This window comes from Polypterus senegalus, chromosome 1 (assembly GCF_016835505.1).
Source record: "Polypterus senegalus isolate Bchr_013 chromosome 1, ASM1683550v1, whole genome shotgun sequence".
Classification (NCBI taxonomy): Eukaryota; Metazoa; Chordata; class Cladistia; order Polypteriformes; family Polypteridae; genus Polypterus; species Polypterus senegalus.
The window spans coordinates 137,028,719-137,056,680 of NC_053154.1; the positions used below are offsets into that span (position 1 = coordinate 137,028,719).

Genomic DNA, 27,962 nt, shown 5'->3' on the forward strand with positions numbered 1-27,962 from the left:
CTTAAAAATACAATAGTACAACTAGTGTAAAACTGAATAAATTTAAAATGTTCAACTATTCATAGAAATACTGACAAAAAATATCAAAGCATCTTTCATCTAGGTAAGCTTCAAATGAAACAGGAGACTTATTATGTGATCAACAGAAAAGCATGTCTGTATTAGAAAAGTTAATGCTCAAATAAAAAAACAAGTGAATGTCATGGGGAACTATGTCCACATTAAAAAATGGTTTTAAATGGTTATTATGACACCAAAGTCACAAATCATCATTATATCTATTATAACAATATTCTGGCAAGCTGACCAAGAATAAGGAATTGCACAAAGGAAACAAAGCAATATGGTACCTTCATCTAATGAAAGAAGAATTTGAAAAAGAGGAAAGCAAACCTAGCATTTAATTAGCTTTTTACGCCACTGTGTAAAACACAAGGGGAAAGAGATGGGGATAGAATTTTGGCAATTTCTTTACAAAATACCTTGTGGAGAGAGTCTGCCGCCAACTGCTGGAGCAAAGGCGAAGCTTTGGTATAAAGCATTCCGTTACCTTGGACTGGGCTGAAGAGGCTCACATAGGCTACTGCATTACTAAGCAACACCTCTTTCATTTCCTGAAGAAATAAAACAAAGAATTTCAAAATGTACAGCTATGACCTGTACATTATATATAACAATGGCAGGAATGGGTCAAAACAGATCTAATCTGATAAAATCCTAATCTATAAGGAAGCTGTTTTGAAATCCTGTTTCTTTAGTACCGTAATTTTGTTAAATAATTTCTATCTATCGTAATTTTGTTAAATAATCTATCTATCTATCTATCTATCTATCTATCTATCTATCTATCTATCTATCTATCTATCTATCTATCTATCCCCAATGTTTCTCATATTTATTTATTATATACTTTGTCCCATATTTGTGATTAATAGCTTTTATGCTATAACTTATGCAAAAAAGGCAGTTCTTTATTCTAATAGTGCCTTGCTAGGTACATCATTTTTTTGCGTTGATTAATAATTCAAGCCCATTTCATTCAAAACCACAAAGACCCATTCTATGATTATGAAGCTCATGGACTGAGAAAACATCATGTCCTATGACACTGTGCTTGCTATCTGGATAACTTTAGTGAAAAATACAGCCCTCAGGTAGGTAACAACCAGCTCCTTTATCTCCTGTTAAGAAAGAACGTTTTTAAATGATTTTCTGTATATGTTACCACAGCACTGACACATGATATCTATAAGTTCTGTTAACTGTAACATTTTGGTTAGTGGCTTTTACATTACATACCTGTATAAGTGACTCACAACATATGAGATACAAGTGGGTACATTTCATGTGTGTGTCCAATTGCTCAGGGTCACACAGTGTCAGTGGTGGGATTTGAAACCACAACCTCAGGGTTTGAAATCCAAAGCCTTAACCACTGCACCATACTGCTTGTATTATGCTTGCGGTCTTTCTCACTTTTTTTCATTGATGACTTGTTATCCGTAATATATTGTCACACATTGCACTAATAACAACAAACTGGAATCTGGGTGGCTGTGTAGGGTCTCAGATTAGTTCTGAAGAATATGCAGTTGTTATTATGTTTGAGCAGTATTAATATGGGTGAAAGATATTGATGTCATTCTGATACAGGGAGAGAAATTTTTAAACACAAAAAACAATATAAAATGTTCGAACTAATATAAGCCACCCTTCCTTTCTCATATGCAGTCCTGTATTGGTTCCAGGAGACACCTCTAATGCTAGATGTGCAGCCCTTTCAGAATAAATATGAAGAGAGCAAAATAACAGTAAATCCTTTACTGAAATTAAGAATTATTTACTTTTTACAAAAAGAGTATTTGCAAGAAAGTTAGATGATAGAAACAAAAACTAAAATGTTAATTATGGTTTTAGGTAATTTTACCTGAGATGAAGGGTCTTGACCTTATTATTTTAGGTGTGTTGCATGGCTGTGCTGAATAAGCAAAGTCTACAAACTGAGCTGCAATGGAAACATTACTGTCACATTTTGTATGTCATTCAGGAGAAAAGACAAACATTTTTTAATGTCAACGGGAATTCCACTGATGTCTACACACATCAACGTTTAAAAATAATACTTCATAGACATTTAAGAAAACAGGTATTCACGAACGATAAACAGAGGTTTGGTAAAGTGAGATTAAGTTTGTATAGTACATGACATGCCTGCCACTTTACAAATAGGCATAATGAAGAATTAGTAAGGTATCATCAAATGTTTAAACAAGTGGTGCAGAAATTAAACAGGAGTTGAGATTTACCACAATATATCTAGTGAAAGGGTCACATTAATTGAACTAAGAGATGTAACATGATTATAAATTAGTGTCCACATGTCAGCTGCCTAGGCAAACATTTTCTGACTTCTTCTGTTCCTGCATGTCTTGTTTAATGTTTTAAGCTTTTTTTCATTCTCTTCATCTGTTGTATGGCTATTCTGTTTACTAAACTCCCCTGCTAACTTTCAAGTCTTCAGACATCATAAATGCATCATAATCTTGGTTTCCACATCTAGCTGTCAGGAGCTAACAATGCAATACATACAGTATAATGCTGCATCAAGAGTTTGTATTAGATATTGTTTAGTTATTTAATTTGCATTTGCCTTTGCCATTATGTTGATGCATGTTGATGTCATTGTTTTGATCTGTCAGTGTCATGGGCCAATGTAGAAATTGTAACTGTAAAATGGTTTTTAAACAAATTTGAATCAAACTGTTGGAGAAAGGATTAGATTACTGAAATTCTGTTTACTGAAACCTTGGTGTAGATATTTGTTGTGTTTTTACTTTTTCCTATTTGATTTAAAGACTCTAATAATTTTAAGTTTTCCATCCAAGAGCATATACAAAGGAAAATGGTCTAGCTTCTGAAACCAAATAACACTTTAGTAATACATTTTTTGCAAGAAACAAAACTAAAAATAAAGGTCAAACCATTACAAGAATGACTATTTCATGGACTTTCTTTAGTTGAAGTTCAAGCAAATTTTTCTATTGAGTTTACATACAGTATCTCATTAAAAGAAGTAAAACAGAATCCAATTAAAAATACGTTCCAATTAACACTCATCAAGTAAAAGTTAAAAGACTGAATCAAACAGTTCAGCAACTGCTCATTGAAAAGAATATCCAGGGCAGCAGATAGTGGTCCCTTGGAAAAAATAAATAAATAAATAATCAGGGTAAGAGCCGAGCATACCCAGAAGCTTATTCACAGAACCCTAAAACCAGAAGGAGGTATTTAAATTCAGTGTAGCCCATCCCTTTACACTGCACCTTGGTTTCTGTCTTTTGATAATTTTAGAACAGAACTAATTATTTTTCTTTAACATGCACACTTTGGATTGGGCAGCAATTAAGGTTGAAAATATTGAAAATAGGCAGTAGTTTGTTTGCCTTTCTTAGATAACATTGTACTAGTTTTCTAAAAGGGCACCTGAGTGATAACAAAAAAAAAAAATCTTTCATTTTCTATCTATTTCCCCTTCTCACATAACAAGCGCATTATTGAACCTAAAACCAAGAAGCAGGTATACCATACGGTTTATTACTTCTTCTTCTTCGTTATCTGCTTAACACAATTAACAGAGTGCTGGAAACTACAGTATTAGAATAACATTCTGTGTAGGAATCCACCATGAACAGTGCAGAGGAGTAGCTTCAGTGACATACTTTTGTCACTGTCCTGCTCCACTGACAGACTGAGGAGATTGTTCCTCCCCTACACTATGTGACTCTTCAATTCCACCTGGGGGATATCTATCTATCTATCTATCTATCTATCTATCTATCTATCTATCTATCTATCTATCTATCTATCTATCTATCTATCTATCTATCTATCTATCTATCTATCTATAAAACTCATACTTGCACTTATATAAAGTCAATTTAGAATTGTCAATTAAGCTAACATGCACATGTGTTTGGAGATATTGGAGGAAAATCAGAATACTCAAAGGAAAACCCTTTTAAAAACAGTAAGAATATGCAGACTTCGTAGAGACAATAAATAGACATGGGGTTCAAATCCACGATGGTGTATCTATGAGGAGGTAGTGCTAACTGCTTTGACACCACTCCCCACGGTACAAATATTATTTCAGAAGAAAAAAAAAAATAAAACTCTGAATTCACATTACCAGGCTAAATTGACTCAAATCCTATTTTTTTGCCTTAATGTAACACAAATCTGAAGTTTTCAGGGCTGTGTGGACACAGAAGTTTGATCTTTTCAAATCAGATTTCAGTCACTTTCCTTTGTGTCCTAGATCACTTACGTACAGGGTGGGGCATAAAGATCTCCTACATTTCGAGGGTGAACTGTGCAGGCTATAGTGGGAGTAGTGAGGTGGCGTAGGTCTCATTTGGTAGGTTAGGCTCTACCATTTTCAGTACCCATCATGTGTTTGACCAGTAAACATCGGAGATTTATTGTTAAAGCATATTATGAGAACAACTGTTCTGTGATAGCAACGCAGAGAGCGTTGCATACACACTTTGCGCTTGGTCAAAATGCATCTGTATCAGATTGGAAAAAGATCTTGCTATGGATTTCTAACCTTCTGGCAACTGGCTCCACACTGAAAAGAAAATCACCTGGCAGACCTAAGACCTTTAGAATGCCAGAAAATGTGGAAGCAGTAAGAGCATCCATTCAGCAATTGCCAAGGAGTTCCACTTGTAAGCATGCCATGGCGCTGGTCATAAACAGTCAAAGTTTGAGGAGGATTCTGCATCCCAATTTAAAACTGCATCCTTACAAAATGATGTTGGCTCAAGAATTAAGTGACAGAGATCATGCCAATCACAGAGCCCTAAGTGCAGAAATTCTTGAATGGGTTCCCGCTGTAGCTGTTTTTCTGAGTAGCGATGAGGCTCACTTCCATATGGTGAGGTAGCTGGCATAGTCACCAGATTTAAGCACGCATGACTTTTTTCCTTTGGGGATACCTAAAGGAAAACGTTTTCAAACATTATCCTCAATCTCTTGAGGGTTTGATGGAAAGTATCAGACAGATCAACGACTGCCATTTGTCTGATATGATTTTTAAAACCCATTAAAGCAAAACTGTTTTTTAAGCTTTGTTCATTTTCTGTAGCCCTTCAAAATGTTGGATATCTTTATAGCCCACTCTGTATTATAGGTGCATATCTGCGGTCAAGCGACATGAATGATAACAGTCTGTTTGGAATTTATGTGTTCCATTTTTTTGAAGCAGCAGCGCAGCAAAACAACAACAGAGGAGAGCTTCTGCTGTGATGATTGTCACTGTCACACCATTGCTGGTTCCTTTCTCGTACTCGCACATCTCTTGGGGGAGCAGTGTCAGCGATAGCTGCGAAAACAGCAATAACTAGCTACCTGGCTTTTTTTCGCCTTCTCAACCTAATCATATACAGCTGATGAACTGTTTACCACCCTCCAGAGCAAAATGCAATGCATATACTATCTGCTAGCAAATCCATTTTATTGGTTTTAATACCATGGGTTTTCTCAAAAAGATGTTATATTTTGTGTTGTTGATGCAGATAACTCGTGCACAAACATATTAATGTGCACATGCATGTCATTGTGGAGGACAAATGCATTCAAATCACAGTTAGATACAGGTCACTTGTACTTATGAATGTGAACCATCAAGAAAGGTAAACTTGATCTGAGCAAAAATTCCCAAATGAGCAATGGAGCTTGTAATGTGAACGTAGCCTTAATATTGGATCTGATTAGGGTAAATTTATTAATTTTACATTACAAATTGGCTTCAGAAAGACATCTATAGTTTTTTAAAATTCACGGCCAGAAGTGTGGTTTAGTGGACTTTGGACTTCAAACCCTGAGGCTGTGGGTTCCTACAACTCCTGCAACTGGCACTGCGTGAACAGGAGCGTGTTACTCACCTGCATGTGCTCAGAATGGAAAAGCAAAAAAAATTTGACTGTATTTTAGATGCTGTAAGCAGCCGTGTATAAATGTGTCTGTCAAATAATACATTTTAATCATAATAATAATAATAATAAATTATGTTAAAAGGTATATTAAAGAACCTCGACTATAGTAAATCTAGATAAAACATGTTTGCAAGGTGAAGATTAAAAGAACATAAATAAAAACTATGCAGGAACTTGTTAACTGCAGAGGTTGAGATATTGACTAGAATGATTAGACTTAATGTTTCAATGCTTATGACAGTCTGGTTCATATAGAACATGAGTCTTAATGAACAAATGATCAGACCTTTATTGATTTAGAGGCTGCTGGTGATTTCATTAGTTCTTAATTGGTAAGGGAGTATAATACTGAAATATTAGAAAATGCAAAAAAATACAGATAAATTATACATCCTATCAGTAGTGGGATGCACTATAGCTTTCAATGAAGGCAATTAAAGATTACTTCATTAATATTTGTTGCACCGCTTATCAACATTTTCATATTTTTGCAGCAAAAAAATTGACCCTAGTCAAGAGATGTCATGCAATGGAATGCATTTTATAAAAGGAATTGCCTTAAGCCGTGTAAAAAAATGACAATGACATGCTGCAATCTTTCTAACTTTTAGAATGTTTCATTGATTTATTTCATGTGGTCAGCAAGTAGAAAGCACAGATCTCACCACTCACAAATCATACGATTCTATCAATAAATTATTGACAGGTACCCTTTACACTCAGGCTCATCTGCAGACACTGTAGGCTCTGTCATCCTGGAATATCATACTATGATTTGGGGATGTCACAATATGGCTATCCCCTGTAGTTTCACTAGATTATAGGACACCCAGCCAACAGTTCCTCTGGCAGGATCTACCAGAAGCCGTTGTAAAACCTACTTAATTTTGTTTCATTTTAGAGTGGGAAAGTACAAGTTATAGCAGATCTTTGCATACCTGTAATTTTTCTCAACAAAACCACTGGCAATGTCACCGTATGAAACATTTATAGTTTACTTATTTTGCGTTTCTTTTATGTATCTACAGTAAGACAATTTAGTTTGAATAGCCTCTTGTCTTCTTTAGTTCTTACAAGGAAATCTAGTGTAAAAAGAAAGGCAACACTGTGGACTGCAGCACATACTGGGTTTGGAAGGAGCACCCATTACTGCTGAGATTGACTGAATGGGACGACAGCAAACAAGTGACATGTTCTTCCTTTTACCCAGCACTTTTGGGTTAGTTTTTAGCTCATTACAACACTAACTGGAGCACACATTTTAAAAACCGATGCTAAATAATTGGGTGTCACAGTGGCGCAGTGGGTAGCACCTCACAGTTAGGAGACCCAGGTTTGCTTCCCGGGTCCTCCCTGCATGGAGTTTGCATGTTCTCCCCATGTCTGCGTGGGTTTCCTCCCACAGTCCAAAGACATGCAGGTTAGGTACACTGACAATTCTAAATTGTCCCTAGTGTGTGTTTGGGGTGTGTGTGTGTGTACAACCAGTGATGGGCTGGCACCCTTCCCAGGATTTGCTTCCTGCCTTGCGCCTTGTGTTGGCTGGGATTGGCTCCAGCAGACCCCCAAGGCCCTGTAGTTAGGATATAGTGGGTTGGATAATGGATGGATGCTAAATAAGGAACTGTGATTAATCTTTCCCCCCTCCTTTGCTAATGTCACACGTTTTAGAAGTGATAATTTGTTACTACTGTATTATGTAAAATATAATGTCATTGTAGTGTAATTAAAATATTCCTGTTGAAAAGTGAATCCCAAGAGATTGTTAATATAAATGATAAATGCATATTTTTAAAGTGCTGTATTATCACTTACCTCTGCCCACTCATAAGAACCAATCTTGCCAAATTCTGTTCCACCCCATGAACAAAACATAATGGTGCGGAGTGGTTGCCACCCATTTTTGACTAGAGATATCAAGGTCTCAATCAGATGTGTGTTTATGGCAGCACCACTGATTACATCTGCTGCAGTCTTATCATACCCGTTATGATGGTGGCTCCCTACCAGGATATATCGATCTAAAAATCAGAAAGAAAAGATTAGAAAATGAGTTTGCTTTACAGTTTAATTGCTTACAGCTTCAGAAAGACACATATTTGATCATTAGCAGATTTGCTGAGACAGATTAAGCATGCTTATCACTGAATGCAAAGCATAATGTGTTCATATTGTATTATTTACTGCATAGTAAATAACAGATTTTTTTTATCCTATTTATTTAGCTGCTTTCTAGCATTGGTGGCAGAGAGAAAAAGAAAAAACCAGCTCCCAAATGACTTGCTGAAATGAACACTAGCTAAATATAGTTTTCTGAATTCTTAATTTGTTTTCCTCTCTTTCTGGCTCTTCTTTTGAACATTGCCTCCGAACATCATGTACATAGGCATTGGAGCACTAGATGACTTGACATCAGCTATATTTTCAGATAATGATTTGCTCAATAAAGCAGAGCAGAAAAAAAACATCTTTAGAAATAAAGCAACAATAGCATGTGTTGTGACATACAGTTGGAACTCCTTTGATTTTTCATACAGGATTTCAGAAATTAAAATAACTCCAAATCTCTGCCCCAAACCCACAAGTCTCATTTTATCTCTGTACAAAAAATGTAGAAAGGGAGGTGGTGTATCTATAGCCATACCAGTTAGATGGGACAATAAACTGGAACTTCAAACACAATTCATGTATGATGTTTTATTCTAATAATACTACTTATGATTTGTTATTCAAGATCAGCTAAATACTACTTGAGGCCACAGAGATCTACACAGAAACCGAGATGTATTAACTTTATACAAATTTAAGCTAAACTGTCTCAAGTTTTTAAAACTATTTAATTCAATTAGTATAACTATACATTTAGAAGAACTTTGATATGCTCATTCTTAATTCAAAGACACAGTTCAAACAGAACAAATACATGACTAAAGATTTGTTGATCTTGAAAAATATTTTAGGATCAAACTTATCTTAATCTCTATATGTATAAAATTCAGCCTCTGTCTGTCTGTCCGTCCGTCTGCTTTTCACAACAGAACTACTTAACGGATTTAGATTTTTTCTTTTTCTATAATTTGCTTGAACATTTCATTTGATTTTGCGACTACTCTCATCACGCTAAGTATCATAGTTTTATATACATCGCTTCCAGGAGCAATATATTCATGATAATCCAAGAGAGACAGTCTGCAGGCCGAGGGGTAGGGAAAGTGTGATGACTGAAGTAGGGAGCAGGGCAGGGCCCTCCTCACTGTCCTGTTTCACTACTACGTGGGCAGAGCCGAGGGGAATGGCTAGTCTATTATAAATGTAAATAAATTTGAAGATTGAATAACAGATAAATGAGCTGGAACAGGGGCTAGATCTTCTTTTGTTCCTCCTCAGGAACAAAGAAGTGAATAACAGCTACTTTAAGTTAATTGAGTATGAATTACATTTGATGGTGCGACTGCCAGAATGTTACTGTAAAGAAAGAAGGGCACCTAATCAAAGAAAATATTTTCTTAGAGACTAGCCCTGAAACAATACCTAAAAGTAAAATTAATGTAATGAAATAAAATGTGTCAAAGAAAGATAAACAACATATTCTGTGTAGAAAAATTGCTAACATCCCTGACTACTGTTCTGGCAACTATAAAATAAAAGGACTTCAAAGTTCAAAGTTTGCAAAGTAAATTTAATCCCTGGGAAGTCCAGTCTACTCCCTCCAAACACATTGTTTAACACACAGCTTATTAGTTCCTTGCTCATCCAGGGTTATTGATCTGTTTGCGGACTACATTTCATTTAGAAAGAAGAACTTCCTTTATTATTATGATTACTGGCACTTCTTTTTGTAGGATAGAAAAATACTAAAAATTATCACCTTTTCCAGTGATTGTAGATGGAAAATGAGTTCTAAAGTCAAGAAAATTGGCTTTAGAAAAGGAGAGTAAGATTTTTGAAGGGCAAACAAAAAAGGAGAGTTAAAAAAACAAACAAGGGTTATACCAGAAAGTTAAAAATAGGCCAGCTAACAAAACCGAAAAAAGGAATGCATAAGCAAGTCCTAGCTGTCACTAAAATATAGTTCCTAACAAAGTAATTCACATGTATCTTCTTGATTTTGTTTTCATTCAAAAGCTTCCATATAGGACTATGCCAACTGCTATCTTTATATGTTTACTGTTATGACTTTACAAGCATGCTGGTACTGTGCATATCAAAAACAATATGACTGCAACGGTGAAGTTTTAAAACAAAATGGTATTGCTGTAAAAAGATAAATAATAATATGAATGCACAAAATGTTAAGGATAACCAGATAACAGTCTAACAATCTAAATCATAACAAGCATATGACACATGCTCAGAATTTGCACAAACTGGAAATCACTTGGCTCATTATGGTACTCCTTCTAGGTGAGTTATAAAGGTACTAATTAGAATCCTCTCAACTTAAACTAAACTAGCCTATGCAGATAAATGCTTTTAATCTTCATCATATCCAAAGAAAGGCCACACAGTATTGTCTTTATTAGTTTTGTGACTTTTGCTCAATAACGAACTTCATTGCTTAACTTATACCCATACCAATCTGTTACAAACAAGATGGATTCTCACCGTTTTTTCTGACTTCAGCATCTAAGCTTTTAGGGACTTACAGTATCTGATCTCAATGAAGCAGGACACATGATCAGTTTTATGCATAGGTGTGTCTCTCAGCACAACATGGAAGCTAAAGGAGAGGGAGGCATAGCTGGAGTGCCAGTAGCACTGATGGAAGAGAGCTGAATCATAGAGCCGGGACTCATCTCCATTTCAGGAGAAGTGGCTTTTGCCCACTTCAATTAGGTAAGTTTCATTCAAACATTTGATTGCTGTGCAATGAAAAGGATATGCTTAGAACACTCATACGTTCTAGGACTGACTACTGACTTTTGTTTTACCAAGACTTGGCTAACTGATTTAATCTGTGATGAGGCTGTCAATCTTGGATATAATCTTTTAGATCTGATCCGAATTATGTAAATGGGGTCAAGTATGCTTCCAACTTCCAAACTGTATTGCCACTAAAACAATCAACAAATATAATAATGACAAACCATGGTTTTCTTACAGTCTGAAAAAGTTAAGATTTACTAAAGAGGAAGATTACAAAAGTGGAGATAAGGCTATTTATGAAGGAGCTATGCTAGCCAGTTATTATGGGTGCAAAAAGCAGATACAAGGTCATGTTGGAACAGAATTTCTCCATGAATGACTTTCTCTGTCTGTAGTGCTTTACAAGTGATTAACGGGTACAAATACAAGTCTCCCTCTCTACTTGACCAGGTGAACAATTTGTATTACAGATTTGAGAAGCACCCCTCCACCACTCAGGACATCAAACCAACTGAGTTATTTCTATTACAGCCCCAAATGCACCTTTCCTCTCCAAATTTCTTAACATGGAGTCTGTTTGTTCTTCCAGAGAGAAATGTTGTAAAGGTTCTTCTGGTCCAGAAAACATTTCTCTCTCCACACTAAGACATTGACCTGATCCGTTAGCACCTGTTTTTACAGGAATCTTCACTCAGTCTTTGGCTCAATGCAACGTTCTTGCCTGTTTCAAAGAATCCACAATCATGCCTGTGCCTAAGAAAGATAATATTTCCTGTCTAAACAACTATAGGCTTGTACAGATGACCTCTGTAATAACATAGATATTTGGATGTCTAATTGTTCAGCATCTCACATCTGTCACAGATGATCAATGGGCCCCTGAAAATATGGCTGAGCACCTGAGCCCCCTGGCTCCTTACTATGATAATTTTTTCTCCCCAAGCTGGAGAGTGACGTGCCTATGCTACACTCAAGCTTAATGTCAATCATATTGAAATTTCTCGTGACTGTATTTAAATTTATATAATATCATATCGTATGTCATGTCTCATGATGCGTGGAGGGTCTGGTAGCTCTGAATTAAAATTACTAACAGAGTCAACAGATCTTTTTGCAACGTTTTTATTTCTGTACCACCCCTGGGTTTGGTTAACTGGATATACAATTTAAAGAGATTGTTATTTTCATTTCATTTATTGCTATTCATTTTTTTTCTTGATATTTGTCAGTAATAAAGCTGTAGTGAATGAATTATTCCCCCCCGCCCCGGGGTGCGTACGCGCCAACCACTTCGTTTCTCTGCCTCTCACGCTGTAAAGAGGGGGACTGAACGCACGCTAAAAAGATGCGGTTGCTCTTCTGAAACCCCCTCTTAAACGGTGATACAATGGGAAACAAATACATTTTTTTTTCCTCCTCTATGCTCGATCAGCTGGCTTGCTGCTGCTTGTGCCGTGCTGCGTGATCAGGGCAGTTGAGGATGCTGTAAATATGGCTCTCCATTACATCTTGCAGCATTCAGAAACCTCAGCTACTCATGAAAGGATATTATTTAATATTTTAGTTCTGTATTTAATACAGGGTCTTCTCAGGGATGGTTTCTGTCTCTTTTCCTTTTCTCTCTCTACACCAATGACTTCACCTCCAGAGATCTATATGTTAAACTACTGAAGTTTGCTGATGAAACCACCATGACTGTCCTGATCACAGACTAGGACGAGGTGCAATATGAGCGGGGGTGGACCAGGTGGCCATTTTGGTAAACCCTTAACAATCTTAATTTGAAAAGTGGACTTGATAGTGGACTTTAAGAGACACTCCCCATCTCCTACACCCCTAGTTCTAAATGGTGTCACTGGTGTCACAGGGTAGAACCATTTCAAGTTCTTGGCACAGCTATCATTTAGAGTCTGATCTGAGATTAAAACACCTCTGCACTTACCTAAAAAGCTCAGCAGCTTATTTATTTTTCTCCATCAACTTAAAATGTTTAACCTTTTCCAATCAAAGCTGGTACAGTTTTACTGAGCTTTCATTAAAAGAATTCTCACTTACTCCATAACAGTTTGGTATGGCAATGCATCTGCTCACTCTAAATATAAACTGCATTGTGTTCTTCAGAGAGCAGAAAAAACTGTAGTCCAGAAACTGGACTCCACTGAGGTCCTGTATACTGTACATTGAGAGTCAGGAAATATGCTGGAAATATCGTTAAAGACTATACTCACCCAGGCAAACATCTCTTTCAGTTATTATCATCAAGAAAATGTTACTGATCACTAAAGGCAAGAGCTACAAGACATACAAAAAATTTCTTTCCTACTGTAGTCACCATTATTAAACATACTCTTGGATTAATTTCTGTCTTTGATTTCCAAACTTCTCCATCCAATATGAATTATGTTTATTTTATAAGACTTACTTGATACATTAATAGGTGGGAGAACAATTCTAGATTGTCAAATTGTTTTATATATTTATGTTTTGTGCAATATATATTTTCACTACTACTGTATGCCGTGCATATAATGTTGTGATGGTGCCAAGTATTATATTTTGTGTTGTTAATCTTGTTATGTGCACGGATGTAAACAACTATGTTGCCTGGCAATAAAGATAAAGCCATATGTTTTTTGTGTTTACATATTGGTATCCACTGAAATCACATTCCTAGTCAAGTCTGATTTTTAAACAAACAGAATACTTGAGCTCAAAAAGAGTGGAATTCTGATCTATATGGGACATTTCACAGCTGGCGACTTGCTTTATGTATTCAGATGTATTTTGGGTAACTTATGACCTTTTTGAATTAAAGGAGAACCTGATTATTTTTGACAGATGGGATCATTATAATACTCAGTTGGGAAAGTGTCAATACTTTAGAACCTTTTCATATTTGTTGCTTTCACTTATTTAATAACAATTTCAAAAAGTTTTTAAAATATATTATGAACAAACAACACTCTTTCTGGCACCTGTAATAGTCTGTATAAATCAGATGTGGGTATAATTGTTTCCATACATTATTTTAATAGTTAAATTTTTCATTGTTTATTTTGTGATGTTCAATATATATATATATATATATATATATATATATATATATATATATATATATATATATATATATATATATCCATCCATTATCCAACCCACTATATCCTAACTACAGGGTCACGGGGGTCTAATGGAGCCAATCCCAGCCAACACAGGGCACAAGGCAGGAAACAAATCCCCGGCTGGGCTATATATATATATTATATATATATAAATACTAGCTGTGTGTGATGACTACCTAGAAGTTTTACTATATTCGTGAACTTGGAAAGGCAGCTAACTCTTAAGAATTACCCAGGGCAAAGGTCGTGGACCCACCTGTGCTTGCTGCCCCACTGGCATAAGAAGACACTGGTGATACTATATCTTAGCCGTATTGCTGGCATATGTGTCCTATTAATCTTTCTCAAGAAAATACCCCCAGATAGAAAATGTTTTTAGTGAAAACTTCAAGCCTTGACCTCTGTTGCTGAGGTGTTTCACTTGCACATTGATGAGCCTTGGAATTCGCTTCCTTTCAACGTTGTGTCATTTCATCTGTGTCATTATCACAATGTTGTTTTTGCACGGCAGCATTCGCAGCACACAAGTCTTTTGTAGTGAGGTGCATGCAGGTGTAGAAAAAATGTAACATTGCATGCATGCGTCATCTAGTGGCTGTGGTTGAGTGTGCGGACTGTTCCATACTCACACACACAGATCTTTAATTTATATATGTTTAATATATCTAATATATATACTGTCACACGTGTGCATGGGAGACAGCTACAGGGACCAAAAGAAGGGAATTCCATGCCAGGCTGGGGGGTGCACTAAACCTTCATATTTTATGCCTGCAGACCAAACAAGGGAAATTCTGCCTGAGTCCAAAGACGGCACTTCCAGTTCAGCTCTGAGGACATCACTTCCAGTCCCAGCCCCGAGGATGACGTCACTTCCTCTGACATTCCTATAAAAAACGATTTCCTCCCTCTGTTGACCAGTTCTGTTTTGGACTCAACTCTGTACTCTGTTGTACTGAAAACTTTGCCTTCTTCCAGTCAAGATCATGTACACAGGTGGTTGCCCCAAACCTTTTTCATGTGCCAAGGCTATTCATTTCACAATATATTAAAACAGCTGTGGTATTAGGAGATGACAGCTTATGAACTGCAGTTTCCTTCTGAGCTCACTTCTCTTGTTCACCTCCTGTGAAGTTGAAATTCGCTAGTTGAAGAAAATATGACAGATTTACACTGGCCAGAAATAGGTGTTTACTTTTGTCAAAATATTAACATACTGCTAACAGCTGGAGCAATGTTAACAGCACCTGCAAATCAAAATCATTTTTAATGCAAATCACTCTGAACAAGTGAAATGTTGACAAAAACATAAATAATTAAAAATCCAGCTAACAAGTACAAAATAGTTTACAAGCATTGCCACCAAACCTAGTAACTGTTACAAAGGGTGCATATGTCAAAAAGGATAAGCTTTGTTGTATTATTTTTTTTACTTCTGGCTGCATACAGTAGAGACACAGAGTAGTAGAGGGAGACTAGATTTTAATGTTGACATTTTGTCTATTTCTGTGTTACCACACGATCTCAAAAATCATTTTCCAAATCAAGTGTGCACACTGCAATGTTAGAACACAACATACAAACAAGTGCACAAATGAAGTCCTGTCAAAAGTCTAAAAAAATACTTTCACAGATTTTATTTGCAATGTACCTTGTGTATATATGCTGTATATTAAAAAATAAGCATAGATCAAACATCGAGAATCTTTGTAAGTAAAATAATGTCAAGGCACAGAAGCTGTCACTTCTTATCCACACCTATGTGCATTACTGAAGATTTTGAACCTGCCAGTTAAGTCTGCTACCATGGTCACCAAAACAAAGTGCTACATCTTCTCCAGTGTGGACAGATCTAAAAATGATTAGTTATGAAATTAACTTTTGTTTTTTATTCATGCAGGACTACAGTATAACAATTAATGGAGTATTATCCATCCATCCATCCATCCTCTTCTGCTTATCCGAGATCGGGTCACAGGAGCAGCAGCTTGAGCAGAGATGTCCAGACTTCCCTCTCCTTGGCCACTTCTTCAAGCTCTTCCGGGGGAATCCCGAGGCGTTCCCAGGCAAGCCGAGAGAAACAATCCCTCCAGCGTGTCCTGGGTCTTCCCCAGGGCCTCCTCCTAGTTAGATGTGCCCAGGAACACCTCACCAGGGAGGCGTCCAGTAGGCATCCTGATCAGATGCCCGAGCCACCTCATCTGAGTCCTCTCGATGCAGAGGAGCAGTGGCTCTACTCTGAGCCCCTCCCAGATGACCAATCTTCTCACTCTATCAATAAGGGAAAGCCCAGACACCCTTCGGAGGAAACTCATTTCAACCGCTTGTATTTGTGATCTCGTTCTTTTGGTCACTACCCACCGCTCATGACCATAGGTATGGGTAGGAATGTAGATCGACTGGTAAATTGAGAGCTTTGCGTTACAGCACAGCTCCTTTTTCACCACGACAGACCGATGCAGAGCCCGCATCACTGCGGATGCTGCACCGATCTGCCTGTCGATCTCCCACTCCATGCTTCCCTCACTTGTGAACAAGATACTTGAACTCCTCCACTTGGGGCAGGATCTCGCTCCCAACCCTAACAGGGCACTCCACCCTTTTTCCGGCTGAGGACCATGGTCTCGGATTTGGAGGTGCTGATTCCCATCCCAGCCGCTTCACACTCAGCTGTGAATCGGTCCAGAGAGAGCTGAAGATCATGGCCTGATGAAGCAAACAGGACAATATCATCTGTAAAAAGCAGTGACCTAATCCTGAGCCCACCAAACCAGACTCCCTCAACGGCCTGGCTGCTCCTAGAAATTCTGTCCATAAAAGTTATGAACATAATCGGTGACAAAGGGCAGCCCTGGTGGAGTCCAACTCTCACCGGAAACGGGTTTGACTTACTGTTGGCAATGCGGACTAAGCTCTGATACCGGTTTTACAGGGACTGAACAGCCCTTATCAGGGGGTCTGGTGCCCCATAATCCCAGAGCACCTCCCACAGGATTCCCCGAGTCCAAGTCCACAAAACATATGTAGTCTGGTTGGGCAAATTCCCATGCACCCTCCAGGACCCTGCTACGGGTGTAGAGCTGGTCCACTGTTCCGCTACCAGGACGAAAACCACACTGTTCCTCCTGAATCCGAGGCTCGACTATCTGACGGACCTTCCTCTCCAGGACCCCCAAATAGAATTTTCCAGGGAGGCTGAGGAGTGTGATCCCTCTGTTGTTGGAACACACCTTCCGGTCCCCTTTCTTAAAGAGGGGGACCATCACCCCGGTCTGCCTATCCAGAGGCACTGTTCCTGCTGTCCATGTGATGTTGCAGAGGCGTGTCAAACAAGACAGTCCTACAACATTCAGAGCCTTGAGGAACTCTGGGCGTATCTCATCCACCCCCAGGGCCCTGCCACCAAGGAGTTTTTAGACCACCTCGGTGACCTCAGTCCCAGAGATGGGGGAAACCACCTCTGAGTCCCCAAGCTCTGCTTCCTTGTTGGAAGGTATGTTAGTGGGATTGAGGAGGTCTTCGAAGTACTCCCCAACTGACCCACAACGTCCTGAGTTGAGGTCAGCAGCGCACCATCCCCACCATATACAGTGTTGACACTGCACTGCTTCCCCCTCCTGAGATGCAGGATGGTGGACCAGAATCTCCTCAAAGCCGTCCGGAAGTCGTTCTTCATGGCCTCTCCAAACTCCTCCCACGGCCGAGTTTTTGCCTCAGCAACCATCCAAATCGCATTCCACTTGGCCTGCCGGTACCTATTAGCTGCCTCCAGTGTCCCACAGGACAACAGGGTCCTGTAGGACTCCTTCTTCAGCTTGACGGCATCCCTCACCGCCTATGTCCACCAAGGGGTTCAGAGATTGCTACCACGACAGGCACAGTCCCCCTTACAGCCACAGCTCCGGTCAGTCGCCTCAACAACAGAGGCACAGAACATGGCACATTCGGACTCAATGTCCCCCACCTACCTCGGGACGTGGTCGAAGTTCTGTCAAAGGTGGGAGTTGAAGCTACTTCTGACAGGGGGCTCTGCCAGACGTTCCCAGCAGACCCTCACAACACATTTGGGCCTACCAGGCCTGACTGGCATCCTCCCCCGCCATTGAAGCCAACTCACCACCAGGTGGTGCAGTTGACAGCTCCGCCCCTCTCCTGACCCGAGTGTCCAAGACATGTGGCCACAAGTCCAACGACACGACCACGAAGTCGATCATTGAACTGGGGCCTAGGGTGTCCTGGTGCCAGGTGCACATACTGTATGAACACCCCTATGCTTGAACATGGTGTTTGTTATGGACATTCTGTGACGAACACAGAAGTCCAATAACAAAACCCCACTCGGGTTCAGATTGGGGGTGGGGGGAGGCTATTCCTCCCAATCACACCCTTCCAGGTCTCACTGTCATTGCCAAGTGAGCATTGAAGTCTCCCAGCAGAAGGAGGGAGTCCCCAGAAGGTATTCCCTCTAGCAACCTCCACAGGGACTCCAAAAAAGGGTGGGTACTCCAAACCGCTGTTCAGCACATACGCACAAACAACAGTTAGGACACGTCCCCCCACCTGAAGGCAGAGGGAGGCTAACCTCTTGTCTACTGGGGTAAACCCCAATGAACAGGCTCCAAGTTGGGGGACAACTCCAGAGTGGTAGAGAGTCCAGCCCCTCTCAAGAAGATTGGTTCCAGAATCTAAGCTGTGCGTCGAGGTGAGCCTGACTACATCTAACTGGAACCTCTCGACCTCGCGCACTAACTGAGGCTCCTTCCCCTTCAGAGAGTTGACAATCCACATCTCAAAAGCCAGCTTCTGTAGCCAAGGATAGGACCGCCAAGGTCCCCACCTTCAGCCACTAACCAACTCATACTGCACCCAACCTCCTTGGCCCCTCCACTAGGTGATGAGCCCATGGGAAGGGAGATCCACGTTGCCACTTCGGGCTGTGCCCGGCCGAGCCCCATGGGTGCAGGCCCAGCCATCAGGCACTCGCCATCAAGCCCCACCTCCAAGCCTGGCTCCAGAGGGGGTCCCCGGTGACCCATGTCTGGGTGAGGGAAAATGCCATCCAAATTTTTATTCTTCATGGGAGGTTTACTGAACCGCTCTTTGTCTTATCCCTCACCTAGGACCAGTTTGCTTTGGGTGACCCTACCAGGGGCATAAAGCCCCGGACAACAGAGCTCCTAGGATCATTGGGACATGCAAACCCCTCCACCACGATAAGGTGGCGTTTCGAGGAGTGGAGTTAATGGAGTATTATTTAGACCTTAATCACATGTGCCTATGAAGAAAGCAATGTGCCTAATGAGAATGAATATACAGTGCCAACCAATAAACAGATGAGTATAGGTTCAATGGCCCAAATACACAAGGTGTAGCTCTGTTTACTCAGAATCATGAAACAAAACTGAAGTGTGATTTAACAGAAAGCAATAGGCAATATACAACAACAATATAAAGCACTCAGAGGACACTTGGACTGAGACAAAGTTTTTCTCTTTGAAGCACAGATCTCAAAGACAGTTGTTTCTGGCATGGACATCATTTATATAGCATAAATAAATTCCCAGAAGGGGCAGGGTTTGTGAAACGGAATGAGATTTGCTCATGCATCATCTTAGTTGGGCCGCTTGGGGAAATGAGAAGGTGATTAGTGACAACACCTCCTCTTGCCGCAGGGTGGAGATGCTTACCACAACAGAGCCTTGAGAGTTACCCCTATGTACACGAGTGTGACAAAAGTAAGTAAATGTAATCATTTCAGACTGAGTGAGCCATGTGAGTGTTGATCATGAACTCCAAGTGAACTAATGCATTATGTATCTGTTTATTAATTGATCGATCTTTGTTTTATATAGTTCTGTTCACATTTTACAGAGCATTTAAGGTAACAGTACACCAACATTTTTCATGGGACAAAAAAGCTACTGTGGAACTTACTCTAATGTACTGAAATACATATCAATTTAAACAATATATCTCTATATATATTGTGGACTATACTATTCATCCCGGCTAATATAACCCAGGTTGCCAGGTGGAGCCCTCCCTGCAGCATGGAGGTGCCACAAATGCCAGCAGGGAATTATGGATAATGGAGTTTTTATCCAAAGCCCTGCTGGATACCATGGGGGCCGATAGAAGGTGCTGCAGGGAGGAGCAACGAGGGTTTCGCCTACAACCCGGAAGTGCGTCCTAGTCACATGGACAGGGGAAATGACGTGCTTCCGGGTTGAAGAAAAGAAGACTTTTGATCTGAACCGGACGTGCTAAGAAGTCACATGGACAGGGGTTCAGAAGCACTTCCGGGTCATGGACTATAAAAGGACTATGAGAGATCCCAGATGTTGAGCTGAGCTGGGTGGAAGGGTGGCAACACGTCTGGGAGTTGATTATTGAGAATTGTGTTATTGTTTATTTATATGAGTATTGTGGAGAGGAGGGTGCTTTGTGCACTGTGTAGTTCAAATAAAGTCAATTATTGGACTTTTATCTGCTGTCTGACATTTGATCTGAGGGTTCAAGGGGTTGATAGTGTCCCCTATCTGTCACAATATACTGTATATGCACCAATAGTATTCTGCCTCAGAAGGCCAATAAAGAACAAAGATAAATGTGTGTGTAATGTAACACACTTCCTAACTGGATTTATGAGTCATAGGACTTTACAATTAATAGGTATTACACTCCATTCTTCAGCTAGTAATCATCATGTTAAAACAGCAGACGAGCTGATTCACATATTTATCAATTATGCCTTTCTAGTAAATAAAAATGTACATAAAGTATTACTATTTTTACCATTAATCGTTACAAATCTTTTTGAAACCATAATGTTAGTTTTTAATTGCAAGCCTAGTTTATGCAAATATAGTCATCTGAATTACAATTTCAATACACATGTAAATGCTAAAACAAAAATATGTATTGTATTTCTGACTATTTGTGCAGCTTATCAAACAGCTGAAATAGATATTTAAATAATGAATACTAAACAATATTTGGTATTCAAAGAGCTTAAAAACATACAAAAGTGGTATTTGGGGAATGTGGACATGACTAAAACTGATCTGACTCATTCTAGATGCCACATAATTAGCCCATCTTTCTAAAAACTACTGGAGAGAATTTCTGCTTTATGCACTGTACAGTATGTCAAACTCAGCCTGAGCTACAGGAAATGAGTCAAATGATCTTTTGTGTTATTTTAGGTTAAAGCCGTGTAGACAATGACATCATTATAACAGCTAAAATGACAGCACTTAAAAGGGAAAATGAATGACTTTAATAAGTAATATTTTACCAACATTGTTTTGTGTCTTCAATATACATAAAAGGTTTGTGCCAGAATAACTACGAAAAATGTTATTTTTAACTTAATTAAGACTTTGACGTTTACTCAGTGAAATCTATCCAAAGAAGTTAAGAATACCCCCACACACAATACCTTCACAATTATTAGGCCTTGCTTTCCTAGAATTTTCATTCCCATTCTATTGCAGTTGCTGCAGTGCATCAGTAGATGGTGATGTGTGTTAAATATTAAAGTTTCGACCACAGGACCACATTAAAATTAAAATACACAAGTCTGATTTAAGTGTGTGAATACCAGTGATTATAATGCAAATAGATTATATGTAAGATCATCAGGATATCATTCTCTCTCTCTCTCTCTCTCTTCATATTTCAGATATCATTCATATCTGAAGACCTGAATCTTACAAAACAAATCTGACTTTTAATCTTACCCTCCAAGTATATTGTTATTACTAGCTTCACATAGTCACTTTACCCTATCAATATCAAGGGAGAGCTAAAGCATCTCAAGAAAACATTGCACAGATTTGATACAATCTATAACTTCTATATTAACAGTACACAGTATTTACTTTAAAATATATTATAAAAAAAAGATGCATAAACTCCAAGTCTGCCCTTCCATATTTATACAGCATACATGTTATTCTTACTATGTTCATAAGTTAAAAATATGTAGTAATATATTGCAGAGTCGAATAAGTGAATACAGCATTACAAAACAGTAGTGTGTATTGTGTGTGTATTGATAACACTTTAAATGGGTACTGTAATTCTGCCATTTCTAGTTACTAACATATTCTTAAATATTATGTATTTGGTAATGAGGAATCAAAGAAATACGCCAAGAGGCATTATGTTGGTTATTAGTGTATAGTGAGTGCCATCCTCTGTGGTTACCCCTCTCTCTCATTCTCTCTCAATTTTATGAATTGTGTTTGATGAGGAAGGATAGGATTAGAAATGAGTACTTAAGAGGGTCAGCTCAAGTTGGGAGACAAAGTCAAATAGGCAAGAATGCGTTGGTTTGGACATGTGCAGAGGAGAGACGCTGGGTATATTGGGAAAAGGGTGTTAAGGATAGAGCTGCCAGGGAAGAGGAAAAGATGAAGGCCTAAGCGAAGGTTTATGGATGTGATGAGAAAGAACATGCAGGTAATGGGTGTGACAGAACAAGATGCAGAGGACGGAAAGATATGGATGAAGATGATCTGCTGTGGCGACCCCTAACATGAGTAGCCGAAAGAAGAAGAAGAAGCTAGATTTTCAATTGACTTCTCCTCTAAATATATATCCATGCATTCTGTGAACACACTTACTCGAGTAACGGATCGTGGGGGGCTGAGTCTATCCTGGCATCACCTGGTGCAAGGCAGGGAACAATCCAAGTCCATCGCAATACAAAATCATGCAAAAGCCCACACTTCATTTATGGACAGTCATCAGCTGAAGAAAACTGGCATGTGGGAGATGCAATGCAAAGAATGAGGAAACTTCAACAAAGATAGGGAGAGAGCCAGAGACTGTATTCTGGTCTCTGAACCATGAAGGTGATACCACTAACCATTATACCACCAAAACTCACCCGTATTTCTATATAAAGGGATGGTCTTCTTAGCAGACAGAATTATGCACACCTCAGTGAACACCAACGCAACCCTAAAAAAATGAGGCCCTGGGTGGAAATATGACAGTAATATGCCATGTTCCACCAGGACATAAGAGGGCTGGTAATACAGCAGATGCCCAGAGTAGTTGATACCTACTGAGACAAAAAAAGAAAGACTTTGCAGGGTTGGCAAAAGGACTTAAGAGTTCTTGACTCTGAAAAGAGGGAGCTCAATTTATACCCTTGTTAATCAAGGGGTAAAGCATAAACTGGAAGTGCAACACACAATCTAGAAGGATCACCAATAGTATCAGGATCTTTTTAGAACACACAGACAGGACAAGGCTTGCTCTAGGTAACAGTGATGAACTGGTATCTGAAAAGGACTGCAACTTTGTCTGACAGGCTTGTCCAATGGATAATCCGGTCTCACATTTCACTTCACCCTCCCCACTACATCATACAATCACATGCTTCCCTGTTTCGCTGCATACACGCACTCCTCTCAGAGTTGCTTTACTCCACAGCATCCACCAGTGCATTAAAGTCTAAATTGTTGGATGGGGGGGTGCTCCTATGGAGTCTCCTTTCAACATGTCAATAAGCAGAAGAACAAAGTGCTGAGTACAAGGTCTTTTAAACCTATAATTTGGTACGGAAAATACCAAATTACTAGTACCATACCACACAACCTCGCTATCTGTGTGAACTTTACATGTTTTCCTTGGTTCTATGTGTTTTTTCTTTAGGTATTTCACTCCTTGCCCTACACCAACACAAAGATGTCTGTGTTTAAATAATCAGAAAATGTAAATTGTAAAGGTAAGAATATATGTTGTGGAGGTCTGCCGGCTTCTCATGCTGGTCCTCACCCCCAGGCCGCCAGAAGGAGCTCCGCCCCAGAAGTCGTCGCTAAGTGGGGGGAATTGTGGAGGACTGCCAGCTTCTCATGCCAGTCCTCACCCCCAGGCAGCCAGGAGGAGCTCTCCCGACAGCAGGATTGTGCCCCGAGGTCCAGCAGGGCCTTATGGACTTTGTAGTATTTATACACAGCCCTGCTGGATACCTTGGGGACCACCAGGAGTCGCTGTGGGGGGGCTTATGGGTTCTTTTATGCCTTATGACCCGGGAACACGTAACGGTCACGTGACGGGAAGGAACGACGTGCTCCCGGGTTGAAATGAAGAACTGATTGCCCTGACCCGGAAGGAATAAGGAACTGTGGACTGTTGGGACAGGAACACCTCCGGGTCAGGGGCTATAAAAGGACGATGGCTCAGTCCAGACACTGAGCTGAGCTGGGAGGTAGAAGGGCGAAGTGTCTGAGCGAGGAGGAAAGAGTATTTTGTAGTTTATTGGTTATTTATGAGTGTGGAGTGGAGGGTGCTTGGTGCACTGTATATTAATAAAAGTAATAATTATTATACTTTCACCTGGTGTTCAGAGTGGTACCTGAGGGTGTTAGAGGTGGACCACGCCTCTATCTGCTACAATGTATACGCGTATGATAAGGATTAAGAGGAATATATTGTGTTAATCTTGGTTTTCTCCACCTACTACAGTTTTCTCACACATCCTAAAGGTTAAAAACTCTTATAGTCTATGTTTCATGTGTGCCCTGCAATGGACACGTGCCCTATTCACAGTTTATTGCTGCATTGTGCCCACATTTTCCATAATATGCATTGACTTTCTGTCACCACATATAGGAATACAAACACCAGGGCAGTAAAGTTAAAATTGCTGTTATTGCCATATAATTAAGAAACAGGGATTTAAGAACGCCATGTATCTCAGAACATTCATGATGTAAGTTTTAGGAAAGTTGCACTCTTTACATTGTATCCCATTCATTTGAAATAATCACAATAAGCTCAATAAGTTACATTAAGTAGGTTTGAAAATGGATAGATTGATAAACAGATGGATAACTACTGGGAGAGCTGCCTGTCAGGGTTCTGTTGGATTGTTCATGCACACATTATATAGTTGTGGATTGTGAATATATACACTTAGTTTAAATTTTGCTGCTGCCATTGGTGCCTGAAGAATTAAGAACTGCTAAAGAAAGACACAAGTTGGATGGAAAAAGAAGAGGTAAATTTATTCAGACAACCTGCACAAAAACTGAGCACAGCAAAGCCAACAACATGGAATGTCTTGAAACATAAATTAATAGTGTACTTTGAAACTGATTATTAACAAGGTAGGTCAAGAAAACAACTAAAATTCATGATACAGCGGTAAGTATAAATACCAAATATAAAGAGAATGTCTCTTGAGAAATAGCAGCCATATGATTGACAGTCAGGAAATCATCTTGCACATTATTGTTACTCAGTTTCCATTTAATGGTTATTGAGATACACTTTTTCATTAGACAAGAATAAGAAATGACTTGCAACAATGGATAGTGGAGCAGGCACATACCTCACAGCAATAGCTTGAAGAACCATTAGTACAAGCATTTGAGCTCATTCCTCTTTCAGAACAGCAACAAGGAATGGCAGTCAGCTGCTCATCAGATGTACAAATGGATTGCCCTTCAATTCCTTTTTGCAACAGTAGGCATTAGTTCGGGTGGCTAAAAATTGTTTTCCCTATGTTTGAATTGCAGTATGATGCTTGATAGATTGATGCTTCAATTTTCAGCAGAGCGTTTCTTGACATCCTTTAGCCCTCCACCACTAAAATCTTTCATGAATTATTAACCTTTAACTATTCATTAATAGAAAAGAACAAGGCAATGAAAGCAGGACCAGGGCCCCTGAAGAACAAAACAGGGCTATGGAAGTGCACTAATGTGAATCAACTTTATTACAGCACATGAGGGCATTTAGCGCCCCATACCTTACATCGTCATCACTCCCAATATCATGAGTTGTTTGATGTGGTACCTTCCCAGGCCAGCTTCTGTGTCAGGTTCTAATATGTTTTAAAATGGTCTAATATTTTGGTAAGGTTTCTTGGCATTCTTCTCACCTTTATTTACTTGTATTCCATTTTACTTTTGGTATTTGAATAGCTGTTATTAATGTTATCACATTGTTAGGGATGCTTTTTGAGTCCTGCCCTTTCTGTTGAGAACACTTTGGTTTCCATGGTTTATGTGTCTATAACATATTTCATACTAAGGATGTGACATGGCAGCTTATCTGAACAGAAAGTGAAGGAAAAAAAAAACAAAAGGAAACACTCCTCTGAAAAACAAAGAATTAAAAAAAGTAAAAGAATATTCAGTTTCCTTGTTATTCCCAATTTTCCTTTATTGCTTATTGTAAGTACAAAATGTTTACCCAATTAATCCACCACTACCTCTTTACAGTCCTGATTGTTATCTTACAAATTTAAATTTCAGATACTCAATTTTCCATCTTGCAATTATTGCCATATATAGATAGAGACTCTTGCTGGTCACAAGCTGTTAGTAATAATCAACACATACCCATAACAACAGGGAAACAGTATGTTCAGCTATAGATATACAAACACAAATGCTGTACAGTTTACACTACCTCCTCCATCAAGACCTCTTAGAATCTAGTAATCATTACATTGGAATTCTGCATGTAATTGACTCAAAACAAGCCTAGTAGGAAGTATAACTGGTACCCCAAGGAGAAAAAAAATCTTTTGTGATTATGACAAAGCAGATGTTAGTGAACATGGAAATTATAAGACAAATTAATTAGGCAGAAGTTAAAAAAAACAACAGGCAAAGGTCAGAAAAGAAGAAACGCTCATCAAGGCCCAAAGCACAAAACCAGAATTGTAGTCAAAAAAGAAAAGCAAAAGTTCCTAACAACAATGTCTCCTTGAAAGTACCTTTCAAATTCTAGCACTAATAAGAAACACTGAGAGATTAGAGATGAAGATCCAGTACACAGATGCCAGGAGCTGTGTGCCACCACTTTTTATCAGCAGAACATGATGACAGAATGCACCATCTGACATCCAATTAATGTGACCTTGGCAAAGGGCATAACAATCATAAATTTTAAGGCCACGGCCACAAAATGGCTGTTACCATCTGACAAACAGAGCACAAAATGACATTACCAAAACAATAATAAAAATTTAATTAATACAAAAACGGCTCGGACGGCTTCGAGGAGGGGGAAGCAGTGCAGTGTCAACACCGTATATAGTGGGGATGGTGCGCTGCTGACCTCGACTCAGGACGTTGTGGGTCGGTGGGAGGAGTACTTCGAAGACCTCCTTAATCCCACTAACATGCCTTCCAATGAGGAAGCAGAGCCTGGGGACTCTGAGGTGGGCTCTCCCATCTCTGGGACTGAAGTCCCCGAGGTGGTCAAAAAACTCCTTGGTGGCAGGGCCCCGGGGGTGGATGAGTTCCTTAAGGCTCTGGATGTTGTAGGACTGTCTTGGTTGACACGTCTCTGCAACATCGCATGGACATCGGGGACAGTGCCTCGTATGGGGTACCGGACCCCCTGATAAGAGCTGTTCGGTCTCTGTACAACCGGTGTCAGAGCTTGGTCCGCATTGCCGGCAGTAAGTCGAGCCCGTTTCCAGTGAGAGTTGGACTCCGCCAGGGATGCCCTTTGTCACCGATTCTGTTCATAACTTTTATGGACAGAATTTCTAGGCGCAGCCAGGGTGTTAAAGGGGTCCGGTTTGGTGGACTCAGGATTGGGTCACTGCTTTTTGCAGATGATGTTGTCCTGTTTGCTTCATCAGGCCGTGATCTTCAGCTCTCTCTGGATCGGTTCGCAGCTGAGTGTGAAGCGGCTGGGATGAGAATCAGCACCTCCAAATCCGAGAGCATGGTCCTCAGCCGGAAAAGGGTGGAATACCCTCTCAGGGTTGGGGGAGAGATCCTGCCCCAAGTGGAGGAGTTCAAGTATCTCGGGGTCTTGTTCACGAGTGAGAGAAGAATGGAGCGTGAGATCGATAGGCGGATCGGTGCGGCATCCGCAGTGATGCGGGCTCTGCATCGGTCTGTCGTGGTGAAAAAGGAGCTGAGCCGTAAGGCAAAGCTCTCAATTTACCAGTCGATCTACGCTCCTACCCTCACCTATGGTCATGAGCTATGGG

General features: G+C 39.6%; 1 protein-coding gene across 6 annotated transcripts in view; it reads right to left on the reverse strand.

The window, feature by feature from the left end:
- LOC120532652 (inactive N-acetylated-alpha-linked acidic dipeptidase-like protein 2) overlaps window positions 1–27,962 on the reverse strand; it is a 2,009,486-nt gene that overhangs the window by 576,099 nt on the left and 1,405,425 nt on the right. For all 6 annotated transcript variants that reach the window (XM_039758865.1, XM_039758875.1, XM_039758892.1 and 3 more), the window contains 2 exons: window positions 7,815–8,020; window positions 483–614 (listed from right to left, as the gene is read on the reverse strand). In XM_039758865.1, the coding sequence (XP_039614799.1) occupies window positions 483–614; window positions 7,815–8,020 (338 nt within the window). The remainder of the gene's footprint in view (window positions 1–482; window positions 615–7,814; window positions 8,021–27,962) is intronic.